The 14,245-nt window shown below is 44.6% G+C and overlaps 2 protein-coding genes across 2 annotated transcripts in view; both read right to left on the bottom strand.

Annotated features, from left to right (window-relative positions):
- LOC111865462 (corticotropin-releasing factor-binding protein) overlaps positions 1–12,992 on the bottom strand; it is a 29,233-nt gene extending 16,241 nt beyond the window's left edge. Inside the window, exon 1 of the mRNA XM_023853529.2 lies at positions 12,847–12,992. Coding sequence (XP_023709297.1) covers positions 12,847–12,951 — 105 coding nt within the window. The 5' untranslated portion in view covers positions 12,952–12,992. The remainder of the gene's footprint in view (positions 1–12,846) is intronic.
- The window catches only part of LOC117282402, a 23,334-nt gene continuing 22,045 nt past the window's right edge, over positions 12,957–14,245 (bottom strand). The window contains exon 7 of the mRNA XM_033751833.1: positions 12,957–13,096. Coding sequence (XP_033607724.1) covers positions 12,978–13,096 — 119 coding nt within the window. The 3' untranslated portion in view covers positions 12,957–12,977. The remainder of the gene's footprint in view (positions 13,097–14,245) is intronic.

The following is a 14,245-nucleotide window of genomic DNA, read 5'->3' as shown; positions in this document are numbered from 1 at the left end:
AATCCTACCACTTTGGAAAAATTTGGTACATCATGCTCAGGTACTGAAGAAAAAAACGTAAGTCAGTTTGCTACATAATCACCATATCTGTTCACACTGTTGCAGAGGTAATCTCGATGGCTGCTGAACTCCTTGTACAGGTCATCAATGCAAACATTTTCACTTAGCTGAAACACTTCTATGGCTCTTTCAAAATCTTTGAACTCAATCCCTTCCTGTATAGAAAATGCTGCAAGGGATGCATAGGGATTGTCATCTGTCACATCATATCTTTTTTGCAGATACTGAAGCATATTGCTAAAAAAACTGTTCAGGTCTTCAGTAACCTTTTTCTGTAATGGCATAGACAATCCATTAATGAGTTCTTTTGCTTTGCTACCAAAAATTGTCTTTCTTTCTCTGCTGTATTTTAGAACTGAGAAGTTTCATTTGTTTGTAAGTCTCCAGTACACTTAAGTCAGACCTTTCCAGTGTTTTATCTACCATTTCCAGCTGACTTCCAATATTACTTAAGAAATTAAAGTAGATTTCAGGCAACACTGCTTCCTCTGGGTCATCTTTCAAGAAAATGTTAGATAATAATTTTGGACAGTTGGGAATACTATTGAAGTAACCTTTCATTGCTTCCCAGTTCTGAAGCAGTCGAGAAATGGCTGGTGTTAATGACAGCCACCTAGTTGGAACATGCCTCAAAATCTCAGTCCACTCCAAATTCAGAAACTCAAAGAATGATTTTAACTCTTCTCTTCTTTTGGCAGAGACAGAGAAGTGATTATATATCTTTAAGACTACACTTTCAACATCAACATCTAATCTGTCAATTGCAAACTTAATTGTGTTATGTATGACATGATTAGAGCAATTAGCTTTCAGTAAATTTGGGTTTTACTTCGCAGCAACTGATATACGGAATGTGTTTTTCCATAGTTCACATTGGCATTGTGTGCACAATAAGAATACACATAATTTACATCCAGGTTGTGCTTCTCTAAGCTCTGCAGCACCAAACCAGTAATTGCCATAGACGTTTCCTCAGCAGTTTCAACAAAATCTAGAAGTTTATTCTGCACTCCCTTTAAAGGGTTGAAGCACCGGATGCAAACAGGGAACATTTTTCGATTGCTTCTGTTTGATGCATCGGTAGCCAACGAAAACAATTCTGAAGTATTTTCTGGACATCTTAAAATAGACACATAGTCATTTACACTTTTAGGAGCAAGAACGTACTTCACTATCATTTCCGCTTTAGTGCGTCCACATGAAAGTTTGGAAGCAATCATGGAATCACTGAAAATATGAGACACAAGTTTATTTCTGCAGTCCAGACTGGAATAACTTAAGTTGTGTTTCACTGCATGATACACTAAACCAAGTTCGCACGCGGTGCTGTTATCATATTCTTCTTTATTGTTTATATTAACAAAGTGTTTCAAAAGTTTATTTGAACTTCCAGAATTACATTTTTCCTTCATTTTATGTCCCTTGTATTGTGCATGTTGCCTCAGGTCACTTTGTCCACCGTGCGAAATACTGATATCCTTCCTACACAATGTACAAAATGCCCGGTTCTCGCCTGGTCCCGGCTTAACCCACGAAAACATATCTTCCCATTTCTTAAGATATATTTCATTATGTTTGGCCCAGAATTTCAACTTCTTCCGTGGAGGAGTCTTTGATGGATCTTCTTCGCCCTCAAACATTTTTGCTAACTTGACACTGACTTTCTAGCGAGGATTGAACGGATTAAAAATACACTATCACCAGTAAACTCTGCTTTGGTTTAGAACCTCAAGTGTTGCCAGCATTCACGAAATGCAACATAACGAAAGAAACTATAACAATGTCATTTTCCAAGGATTACAGAAATTTTATGATAATATTTAACCCATGAAATATAATTCGCAATGGACTTAAATAAAAAAACGGAGAATTATCCACCCCGGTAAACAATAAACGGAGGAACAAAATTTGGGTAAAAAAACGGAAGAATCCGGGGGAAACGGGGTATCTGGGAATCCTACCTCCTAGTCTGAGTGGCAGAGGCACAAGGGCACAACTGCGTTAGTTGTAGGCCTGCTGGGTGATAGTCGTTCTGCAGGTCCGTCCCAACGCCATTGCGAACATACATCTGATTGGTAGATCGCACAAATACAGTTGAGCCGCACCCCTCATGTGGTGTGTACATCATCAAGCTTGCGTCACGTCATCATGCAGCATGAGAGATCTCGTCATCTTACTGATCTTACTTAAGCCAAAGGTATGACGTGTTTCAAACGTACAGTGAAAGGGGCACGTCACGCACTCTTTGCTTAGAATCTAACGGAGCCCTAGCTGTTCAAGAAACTTCCTGTCCCTTACTGAACTACAAGGTTCATTACCGTGTTCACGGATGTCCTCTTCATGTCCCTTTTCTGCGCCAGTTCAATCTACTCGACCTCACACGCGTNCCCCCCCCCCATCCTCATTTCTTTCATGGCCTTAATAACATTTGGTGAAGAATACACATTGTGAAGCTCCTCGTGCCAGTCTCTCCACACGCCTGTTCCCTGTTCCCCTCAGCAGTCTGCTCTCACAGTTCAGTTATCAGACATCTGCGCCACACAGTTGCCGACTTGGAGTCTGTCCACCACGCCTCCATCTATCAGATTTTAGAACATCAACTTCTATAATCATCTAACGTCAAACTTTAAGTCTGTCGGATCTTGTACATTACTACACGTGTTACTCAAGCTAACTAATAGCGACGGTTCGATAAGGTTGTAACAGCTTCGCGAGAAAATTCTCTTTATGTTCGAGATAAGACGCAAGGATCTCGCACACCTCGAGGCAATCCTGTGAAACTGAAAAACAGAAACACTTCTGCCGTATCAGGTTCGTCTTAATTAGGTCTCCATGTTGCTATGTGTTTGAGGTAGAACAATCTTCTTGCTTCTAAACATCTCATTAGAGAATCCAGCGCATGTTTCGAGCACTCATAACGGAAAGACAGATGGATACTAAAAATATGCAGTCTTTACTGGGAACACATGTTACACGGAAGGAAATTACTCGTAAATTGTAATGATCAAGACAAGGATAAGTTTTTCCACACCAATAAACAGCCACTGGCCACTCAAAATGAAAACAAATTTGATTTTAACGTAGTTTAAACTCAATGAAGAACTTCCCGTCGTGATTACTTTCGTATATGAGCAGTTTCTTTATGGTGGTAAAGACCTATCTGGAGATTCTGACGAGTTTACACGTTTCCACGCCTCCTCATTAAGAAAATGTGGTTTCTGGAATGTCATATGTAACATAAATGAGCAACAGGAATCTTCCTGGGAGTAGAGTGCGGCCGGCGCTTCAGGCTGACAACCTCACCGCCATCTGTGAGCCGACTGTCTAAACAATGTGGGAGCCTCTTCGACGTCCCAAAACCGTACGGGCCTCTACGGCCTGTTACAGGCATAGCTTTACCTCTTACTCAGCACTCGAGAACGCATCCATCCCAAGTCGCAGCCCGAAGAATAAGAGGGGCATTCTAGCTATAGAAACAGGGGCTTCCCTGACATACAAATTCAAAAACACAATGGCGACTTTCTCGAAAACGGTCATAATGATTTTGATTAAGTTTCAGTAACTTGTGGAGCCCGTAGTCCGGAATAAAAGAGGGTGGGCGGTACCTTCGCGAAGATAACGGCATGCGTACTGTGCTCACTGACTCCGTACATATTGTCACGTGTATGAGTGACTATAGACGGGGTTTGGATTGGTAACTGGATTTACTGACTGCTTACTGATAGTACAGTACGTACAAGCAACTACTGCTCTCTCACTAATTCACACATTCTCTGTAGTTCACTACAGCGCGTAGTAAGTCTTCTCAGTCCGCTGTGTCTGCACATGCCTGGTAACGGCCCTTGCCTAGCAACGGGTCTGCCACATAACAATCTGTTTTGTCTGCAAGGGAACGCATTCAACGTCAGTAACACACGAGGAAGCAAGTGTAATTCGTTTCCGCCGTTACCCCCCCCCCTAACTGTGTATTCAGGNTGGGTCCAGTGATTGAGGCTAGCTCTTTCTAACGGACCCAACTGAATAGGTGTTTTCCTTCACCTGAGGACGGAAACAGATCCAGTTTCCGAAACGTCGTGTTTTTATTTGTTATCTTAAAAACCAGGACGATGGATAAAGTCCAAAAACCCAACATATCAGTGTGTTATACACCATCGTCAGAATCCTATAGTAACTACTATGATGTTTGTTCGCCTGGAAGTACTAAATTGGATGCGCTTAGAAACGCACATAAACTTATCGACCTGCACGGAGACTGAAGCGTCTCGATAGTTTTCTGTACGTCCGTCTAGCGATTCTGGGGCCAAATTCACGAGCGTTCACGAGTGCGTACGTGGAACGGACTGAGCGAACTTCATAAACGTTCCACGCAGTTGCGCACGCGCTTTGAAGTATATCTGCTGCCATCGTCTTGTCTATCCGCATGTAACAACTCGAGAACCACTGAACGGATTTTCATGAAATTTGAGAATTTTCAGTGTTAGTAAAACCTATGCACATAGTCTTGTTTTAAATAGGACAAACATGACGGCCACTTTCTCTGAAGACGTGTATGCCTTGTGTGCGCACATGGGCTACACAGAATTTGTGGGGATAATTTGGTATAGAGGGCTGAATAGGAATTTGTGGGTATAGTTTAATTTCCCATTCATATCGGAAAATCTTATATCCTGCTTTATTAACCAATTAATCTCCACGGAGCAGCCTTTCTTGACGAGCTATAATGTTAACAGAACGTGGAGCGATAGTGAGGGCAACGGAAACCTGAGTCTTTCCACTCAACTCTACACACTTAGCTTGCAAGTAAAGACTCAAGGTAGTCTGACAGAAATGCGTGTCTAATGGCCATAATTTTCGTCTGCTCCTACACGTGCAGCACAGCGCGGCCAACTCAAAGCAAAGGCTCCTGGTGTTTGGTTTGCAGGTAGACGATAAAAACGTGATTCAGGTCACGAGAGGAAATTAGGAAATCGATATGAGTAACAAATACAAGACATTTACTGCAGGCAGGAGGCAACGTTTCCGCACCGAACGCAAACCACGGAGTTCCCTGTTATGCACACGTCGGCTCCACGGATGTTACATTCGCTGCAAAGTTGCATATAACCTGAATGTCCATTATCCTGTTTGAAAGATCGTATTCTGAGCCAGCTGAATCCAGCCCACACACCCCCACAGATTCTTCTGCAATTTATCGTCCCATCTACGTCTATTCTCCCGAGTGATGTCCCATCAGGCGTTCTCATTTCGCAAATGCGTGCTAGATGTCTGACCATCCCATCTTCCCTACTGCCATCACCCTACGAATATTTGGCGAGGAGTATACACATTATGAACCTCCAAGTTAACTAGCTGTGTCCAGTCCCCTCTGCCTTCCTCGCTCACACCCTCAGCTTATCAAGATCTGTCTCCTGGGACGTAACGCCGTCTAGTCCGATGAAAGCCAACCGACGTTTCAGAGGAACTTATTACCTACATCTTCAGCCAAGCCAAGCAAGAAATCAGCACGAAGCACACAGCAAAGTGATACTTTCCTCCTAAAGTACACGGCGTTAGATCCCGGAGTACAGAGCCCTTCTCAGCTACTGCTACCCAGCATTCAGTCCATGAGGGAGACCAAGTTCCACACCCATACAAAACGACAGGTAAGATTATATACTTTTCTATAGTTCAGCTTCTGAACTCAATTCTTCAGCCATTAGGCTCAAAAGAGGGATCGGTGCCCGGCCCTTCCAAAACGCCAATGAAACTTTGGTTCACAATGAAATGTTGAGAAAGTTCCAGAGTTACTTGTTTATTTATTTAAATATAAATAATACATTATCCAGTTACATTTATATTGTGGCATATAGACCCGTTGCTAAGCGACGACTCTGTAAGAAACGACGGTTTCTGGGCAACGGCTCGGTAAACACGTGCCCTCGGCACAACAATACAGTTACTGTTGGAAACGATAAGCAAGGGACAAAGTATTTACGGGAGGCTGTGAAGAAGAAACTGTATACACGTATGTGACATTTGGAGTATGTAATTCAGTGAAACTATTATAGTAAAGGTAAAGTTGCACTAATTACGCACTATGCCATGAAGGAGTATGGGAAGTGAATGTATAGATCCACATTTTCTTGACCTCGGCACTAGCTAGAGGTGAGTTATAGATCCTGTGATAATATCCGTTGCCAGAAAACGGCTAGCGAAGACTGTAACCGACTGAGGACACTAGTCCGCGTCTGTCAGTGCAGTGCCGAGTGCTGTACGCAGGTGGTCGATATATCAATACACCAATCATACCCCGTCTATAGTCACTCATGCGCGTGACCATGTAAAGCACTGTGCACGCATCCTGCTATTGTTGCTGTACGGCGTTGGCCTTCATAGGCTATTTGCTGTTGGCAAGAAATATCACAAGGGTATTATTATTGCTATTATTATTATTATTATTATTATATTTTTATGCAGGGGGAACGAGCAGGCTAGCGCAGCGGTAATGCAAAATACTTGCATTCGGTAAGCGATACTTTTGGATTTCAGGTAGCACACCGGCTATACTAACTGAAGTTATTTCGTGGTCTTCTTCAGTCCTTCTAGGAAAATCTGCGAATGGTACCTTTATTAGGCCACAGTCGCTCCCTTCCAAATGCCTTCAGATTCTTATTTAACCAGTCATCGAACCATTCGACGCTACATGGCCCCCCTTCCATAAAAAACAAAGAAGCTATCCGGTTCGCCGTACCAACATAACACCATAAAAATCGGACTCCCTCCCATATGGGCCGCGCCATAGCTGGCTCCCCGATCCCGGGTCTGGTCAAGTGGGATTTGTGGTGGACAAAGTGGCGCTGGGGCAGGTTTTCTCCGAGTACTTCGGTTTCGCCTGCCAATCTTCATTCCACCAATTGCTCCACAATCACCCTCATCTATCATCTGGGGCTGGTACAATAGGCCAGAAGTGGCCGCAGTACAAGGGACTTAGTCCCACTTCACTAGCAATTTAAAAAAAATCCTCCCATATGCGTCTGGCACGGACTGCGTTACCTTGGAAACGAATGCGGTTTCTCGGTAGATCATTGTCGTCAGTTGCTGTGTGCCAAACAACAATGAAATCCGTCCGACCGGTACATCCGGTTTGTAGAAAATCGGTATTTCGCGTTTGGGCCACCAGGGCCTGTACTCATTTGGGGACACTGTGTCCCTGTATTGGCGAAAAAGCCGTTTCCGGTAAAATAACAACTTTTTTGTTTTTCGCGGGGTGGGGGGAGTCGCTTGTGAAGGGTCTCCATATTTGGAACTACAATTTTCATATTCACAGGCATGGACTCTTGAATACCAGCTGCGAATAAAATCCGTCTAACCGTTCAGGCGTAGCGAGCCGTTCACAACAATATACATATAAGACCCACATTTTGGTATTCGCGGGGGAAGGGACCCTTAAAACGTACAAATCTGACATAGTTTCCGTCATGACAATACCTCCCCATATAACTGCAAAAATACATCAGTGCGGAGGTGGGGGGACTCCCCGCAAACTTCAGAATTAGTTTCCATAGCAATAACATTGTTAAGCACTGCGCTGCAGGAAAAGGCACAAGTTTCGCGTCATCTCCGACGCAGTTGTGAACAGTGGACTAACGAGCCGAAGTCTGTCGCTGTTGCCTTCGTCGTGAGACGGGTTCTAACAGTTTGGCCAGTTTCGAGCCACAGTGCGTTATGCTTTACTTAAGTCTATCTCAAAACCGTAACCCTAATGACACGAGGCGGGTCATACACTCGTACCAAATATTGGCAACAACAATTTTAAGGATATCCGAGCAAATATTTTGCATATACATTTGTTTGGGTCCCAAGGGCGCGTACCCTTATTTTCCTTAAGATAATGCCCATGGAATTTACGCATGTTTATAGACCTAACCAATGGGTACCCGGGGGCCCTTTTACCGGAGGTAAAGCGGACGGGGCGCGAAGCTCACTACTCATCTCCATCTAGTACTGAGGTCAAGAGTGGTGACTTCCATTCTTTCAGACATCTTCATGGCGTGGAGCTCAGTTAATTAAGCGTGGGAACAAATGTACCTTTACCTTACCTTAGGGTAAGGGTGCCCATAAATTACTGAAAGCATTAGAGCCATGTAGGAGTTGAGGTTCTCACAGCGGTGGTTACGAAGAAGCCTTGTCGCCTGGGATATAGTCAACCGGTGTTTTGGAGGAACATACTGTTTCCAATTTCATGGCAGAAAAGTAAGCCAAGCAGATAGCGCCGAATGTTGTGGCAAGTGGACCGCTGTTCTTGCTTCGTACAGGCTTGTTGCTTACGTCACGCAGTGCTGCCCCTGCAGAGCATGCCCATCGCATTACATAAAACACTACAGCCATTACCTGGCCATGGGATGATCACACAACACATCAATAACCCGGCAATTCTGCAATGCGTCTTTCGAAGAAGCAAAATATATTGTCGCGTGTGTCCTAGGCAACGCGACAAGAAACTGTGTGGGTCTCGGATTGTGCGGTCGCTCTTTACACTCACAAATACAATTATTGGCACTTAGAGCGTCTTCGGACGTTTCCCCTTCAGCGTTACACACTCTCGCACGGCTACTCTCGTTGCTCGGAGCTGAACTGTCCTAGCTCCAAGTCGAAGTCTAAGTCACATTGCGACTGACGTTCAGTCAGTCAGTGAGTCTTGGTGTCGAGCCCCACGAATTGTTATATCCTACACTCGGACTGAATAGGGAACACCTTGTCGAAGGGCTTCGTTCCGCCTGCTGCTATGCAACGACTCTCTTGTTGCATTTTTACTGCCTCAAATAATTCGTTACAAACACCAGCGGTAGCGTAGCTACTGGCAGGGCTTACCTTGCTGGACAAGTCAAAGGGCAGGCATCAGACGAAGAGACACACCAAAAACCAAAAACTGATGCCGGAAGCAGCGTCATCAGCAGCGACTTGAAGCACAGAGTAAATGATGCTCGAGATGGTTCAAGTTCGTATAGCAACAGGCGTGACCAGAGTGGTTTGAACGGCTGTTGTACTGCGATGTGGAAAGCAAATGGAAAAACTACCACATTATCACTTTTCCTGGATAGTCTCTTTCCAAAAACAGAAGCTCGCATTAAGTGGAGGAACTGTTTTGGAAGAGACTGTGGATCTGTCGTCTGACAGATTACTGATGAATGAATGAATGAAAGAATGAACTGTGGAAACCCCATTGTTAGACTTTCATACACGGGGCCTAGGAATTGCTAGCCGTTGACCAGTGATGGACGTCTTATCGTTCGGCCTTCCTGGCGGCACGTCACAATATGCTAAAAAGAGGCAAAGACATCCCTGTAACAGGCCGTGGAGGCCCATAGGGTTGTTAGACGTCGAGGCTCCCACATTTTCTAGAAAATCGGCTCAGAGTTGGCGGTGAGGTTGTCAGCCTTACGCGCTGGCCGGCCGCCCTTTACACCCAAGGAAGATTCTGGTACTCATTTCTGTTAGAGGCTGAGTCGAACGCAGGACCATAGTGCGGCTGGAAGGAAAATATTAAAATCCGACCGTGTGCAGTAACGCCCCTGTTCACCTTTCCTATGCTAATAACGAGATCCTTCTCAGCGCGTCACCCTTCTCCAACTTAGTTCACCAGAAGGACGAGCGGGCACTGCCTGGGAACGTTACAAGCAGGAAAATGCAGTGTCTCACACTTCACGCTTCAAAGTGTTAAGCTTTTCGGGAGTCTGTGTACCCACGCCGTGTGTGCGCTAGAAGCGACATCAGAGGAAAGGTATACTCCGATGGAGTACACAAATGTTTAACAAATGGATTCGTTGCTTCAAGCTATTGCGAGTAAAGCACATTTGTAGCACTTTATGGCCGCAAGTGCCTGGAATCAGCGTTACTTGGCCCAGTCCTGAGTCAGACGAGTCCAATCCACACCATCACACCAGTTTTTCAAATTGATTTGCGTGTTATACTCCCATCTACTCCTATATCTCGTAAATGGTCTCTTTCCTTTAGGTTTACTGACGAAAATTTAGTATGCATCATTCATTTCTCCCTACCCCCTTCCCGTCCTTGGTTTCATTATTCTAACAGTGCCTGAGGAGGGGCACACATTATGCAATTACGCGCAATTCCAGCGCCCTTCAGTTCCGCCTGCTGTGTCCGTGTGAGCTGGAGTGTAAGCAAACATAAGACAAATAAATACGCGCTTACACGTTGCTCTCGCTCTGTGCTGGGGGCACTGGATCCTGATTTGGAGACTTTCCGGCTTCAATAACGTCATCCTTGGCAGGATCCACGTAAAAACAAAAGCGTGAAAATCATCGCACTAAACAATTTGTCCCTCACATCAACATCAGCTTCACGAGTGTTCCACAGCGGTCCGCATTGTGCTCTTCTGGGCTGTCCCTGTTCTTAAATAATGAAGCAGCTCGCCATGAACGCGCGCTGGGGAGTGAAGTGAGAGTTCCCCCACTCATGACCTCGGCACTGGATGGAGGTGAGCGGTCAGCTCGACGCCAGGGGAAAGAGTCCCCGGCACCCACTGGACTCCTCCTGGCTAGGCCCCAGAGCGGGTCTGGACCGTCTGGACGCTGTGCAGCGGAGACAATTTCTTGCCTCGGCCGTCCAGCCCCAAGCCCGTTGCCCCTCTCTTCGGGGAGAAGCCTTGTTAAATTAAATACCACGCATCGCAGTCAAGCGAATAAAGAATATTAGCCCCAAGAATCAGCACCGCTAAGAGCAAAAGCCGTGGGTTAACACGTGCACCTCCCATGCTGACAAGCCACATACGTAATGTTGTCCTTCCGTCTCTTGCGCGGTCTTCGGAAATATTCCCGCTGAATTCCTACGCAATTTATTTCTCTTATCATAGCGCGTCATAAATTACCGAAGTCTATTATTCTCAATAATAAACAGACCAAGCTTCCATCCTCTCGGACTTACATGTCTGCATGTGCGTAAAAGTAAGAAAGAATGGCTAAAGTTAGCGTTCTGGGACGTCGAGGTTCCCACATTTTCTAGACAATAGGCTTATAGATGGCCGTGAAGTTGCCGCCTGCCCCTTACCCTCAGGAAGGTTCCTGGTACTCATTTCTGTTAGAGGCTAAATCGAACCCAGGGCCATAGTGCGGCTGGAAGGACTAGGTCAATTGAAAAATCCAATGGACTCATCTGGAATCAAACCCACGACCTTCCGACTCGTATCATAGTGCTGCAAGCAACTGCGCTACCGCGTGCCCCACACGTATGTAAATGTATTCTTAATTACATTCTAACTGAGCGCGCTGCTGAAACACTAATTTTACTACTCCCTTTCACACGTATCCGAGTCTCCCTACTTGACGCATTCGACTCTTGTCGTGTTGTGAACGGTACGCGCCTTTTCCTGTCTCTGCCTTGCCATGTCCGGCTGTCTGCATGCAACAAACATATTTCCATTAAATTTGATATTGGCACTAAAATTTATTGACATCCCAGTGAGGGTTAAAACCAGACAGCAATAAGGGGCACGTGACGTGAAAACTAACGGGCGTTTCTGCGCGCATGTCGAGCGTAACTCACTCAGTTCAGTGTCTGTCGGAGCAAAGAATGCTTGGATAAAGGCGGCAGAGAAGTGATTAAACAAAGGCCATTTTTGTCGCGCTATGCGTAAATTGCCCAGCTCATGTATGTATATACGAGTATATGTAATGCCTCTACACACACAAATGCTTTATGTAGAAAATAAAAAAAAAAACTTCTGGAATTAATTTGAAAATTGGTGTGTTTGCTCACCGCGGTTTCGTTCCACCATGCATATATATATATATATGTTCAAACATTCGCTCTCCAACAGAACATTTCTGTCTGCAATAAATAAAGATCAAAGACAAGCCGACATACAAAACGGCAAAGAGCGACTTTGGAGAACACTGGCCTATGTCCCGTATAAAGGTATTGCTCGCTTGTTATTACCACTGTCCTACATCAGGCGGACAGCGTTCCGAACGACAGGCCTTCATTTGGAAAGAGGCTGCTGTCACCTCGGAACCTGCGACTTAAAGCTTTCTCGAAAACGGATAAAACGTGAGTTGGTTTGCACTACAACACGAGATGTATAAGCTTATATTTTGTCATAGTATTACTTTTCTCATTAGAAAGTCAACAACTGGGCATCAGAGAACATAGAATTGCACATTTAAATGTTTAAAGAACATTAAGTACTATGTTTCGAATCATTATAGCATTACGATCTTCGAGCCTTAAATCTGAAAATTCGGAAGACGCTGAATTAACAGAACCTACGTTGCGAAATTTGGGGATTCAGAGATCGAGACATGGCTGTTCACATCTTCGTACAGATCAAGTATCTTCGTGGTTTCCACAGTGTCTCCAGACACGGCAACGACCGCCTCCTTCCTAATCCACTCTTTCATTCTATACTGCATAGTGTAAGCTACAATCCCCCCGCCTCCGAAGAGATATAACACACGGCGACACTCGGCACTGGCGAATACGGAAGCAGTTAGAATTCTCAGATCTACAGGACTCCAGCAGCTGCTCTTATAGCCAGTTTATACACAGTAAAACCTTCAGAGGACGTTTACGGCTGACTGAATTCCAAATCGCTTTAACAGTCGGGTGTGACTTGACGTCAGAAATATGCACTGACATCTGACCGGTGTTTTCAGTTGTCTGATATCCATCCACCCATCAACATTATACGAGTACATATATAATATTAACTGAAAATGAAATCAAAGCGTATTTCTCACAAGGCGAGCTGCGTCTCTAAGACACTTTACAACTTCTATTGAAACCGCTCACCTGTTGCTGGAGTGCTGCCCCTGCCGTGTCCGCACCCCTCACAAGCATGACCGCGGACAGCAACAAGCATAGCAGCTCCGCTCCTCGGGTTGCAGCTGGAAGCATCGTTCAGCCGTTGTTGGTCTAACCCTCTACACTGCCGCTCGCGTCTTATAAAGCGACGGGCAGGTGGGCGTGTGCTCGCCGCCAAACGAGGTGCGCCCGCGCACGGCGTCGGTTTCACTTTTCCAATCTTCAAACCCTCCGATACCTCGAATTCCATCCAAAAACATTTAAATATTAATTTCGTAAGGCTGTCATGTTGCTCTTAGGCCTCTTATGATATTAAATTAAAACTAATAGAACTACTTGCATCTGGTGGCATTTCATATGAAGTTTCATCAGAGTATCTCAACTGTGTGTACAAAGATCAGCGATGCGGAAGAAACCTATAATTTAATTCAGGACTATCAAAAGTAAGCGCGGGACATGAAACATTGAGCTCCATAATGTCTCAACTGTATGCAAAGTGAGTGCCTTCAGTCAGCCAAAAGTTCATTTGTAAACAATTTAACACTTATCAAGAGTTACCTCCCTTATGAGGAAATTTCTTTTAGGTTTATGAAGTTGAACTGAGCTAGACAGACAGCAAGAAGTTCCAGAACCGTCCTGTTCTGTGACTTCCTGCATCAAGCGGAAAGGATGGCTCTCCAGGGAACTGCCTGCCAATTGATGAAAACCTTTCCACTTCACAGCATTCTTTATGGGGGGGGGGGNGTTTAAAAAGTTCTGTGCAAATATTTAGCACTTGTCATGTCATGAGCTTTAGCGGGCATCGCTGTTATGCTAACAGAATAATTATCCCATTTGTTGTATTTTTTCTTCCGACCAAAAAAAAAAAGCATTCGTATAGACTTAATACGGTAACATTTGTAGCAGGAGTATGGACCTTCGATACTGTGAAAAATGAGAATGAAAGTTCTGTTTCTGAGCTGTTAGCCCGACAAAATCAGCGCGGTTTATGAAAAAATAAAATATGTAACAAACTTATTATTGCAGATGGCACTAAAAATATTACAAATATATATGTAGCCATGAACTATATATTTATTTATATATTATACTACCGTCTACCTTCATTTATTTAAGGACCTGTCAGTACCTCAGAATACTCGTACACAGCGCGGAATGACGTAGCGAATTGCAAAGCTGTGGAAAGATGCGGTCGTGGCATAGCTTGCCCGTTATTTACCAGGATGATCGGAAGAAAGCCAATTTCTAACACACAATGACACACAGTGTCGGCACGAGGGCCGTCAGACCGCACGAAAGTGGGCAGCCCCGCGGATTCACAAAGATAATCTAAAACAAAAGTTTTGAATTACTGCATTTTAATGGACCACAGGAGCTGCCAATGGGC

This window comes from Cryptotermes secundus, unplaced genomic scaffold (genome assembly GCF_002891405.2).
Source record: "Cryptotermes secundus unplaced genomic scaffold, Csec_1.0 scaffold454, whole genome shotgun sequence".
Lineage (NCBI taxonomy): Eukaryota > Metazoa > Arthropoda > Insecta > Blattodea > Kalotermitidae > Cryptotermes > Cryptotermes secundus.
Note: the sequence above shows the minus strand (reverse complement) of the source record. Positions and strands in the feature narration are given on the sequence as shown.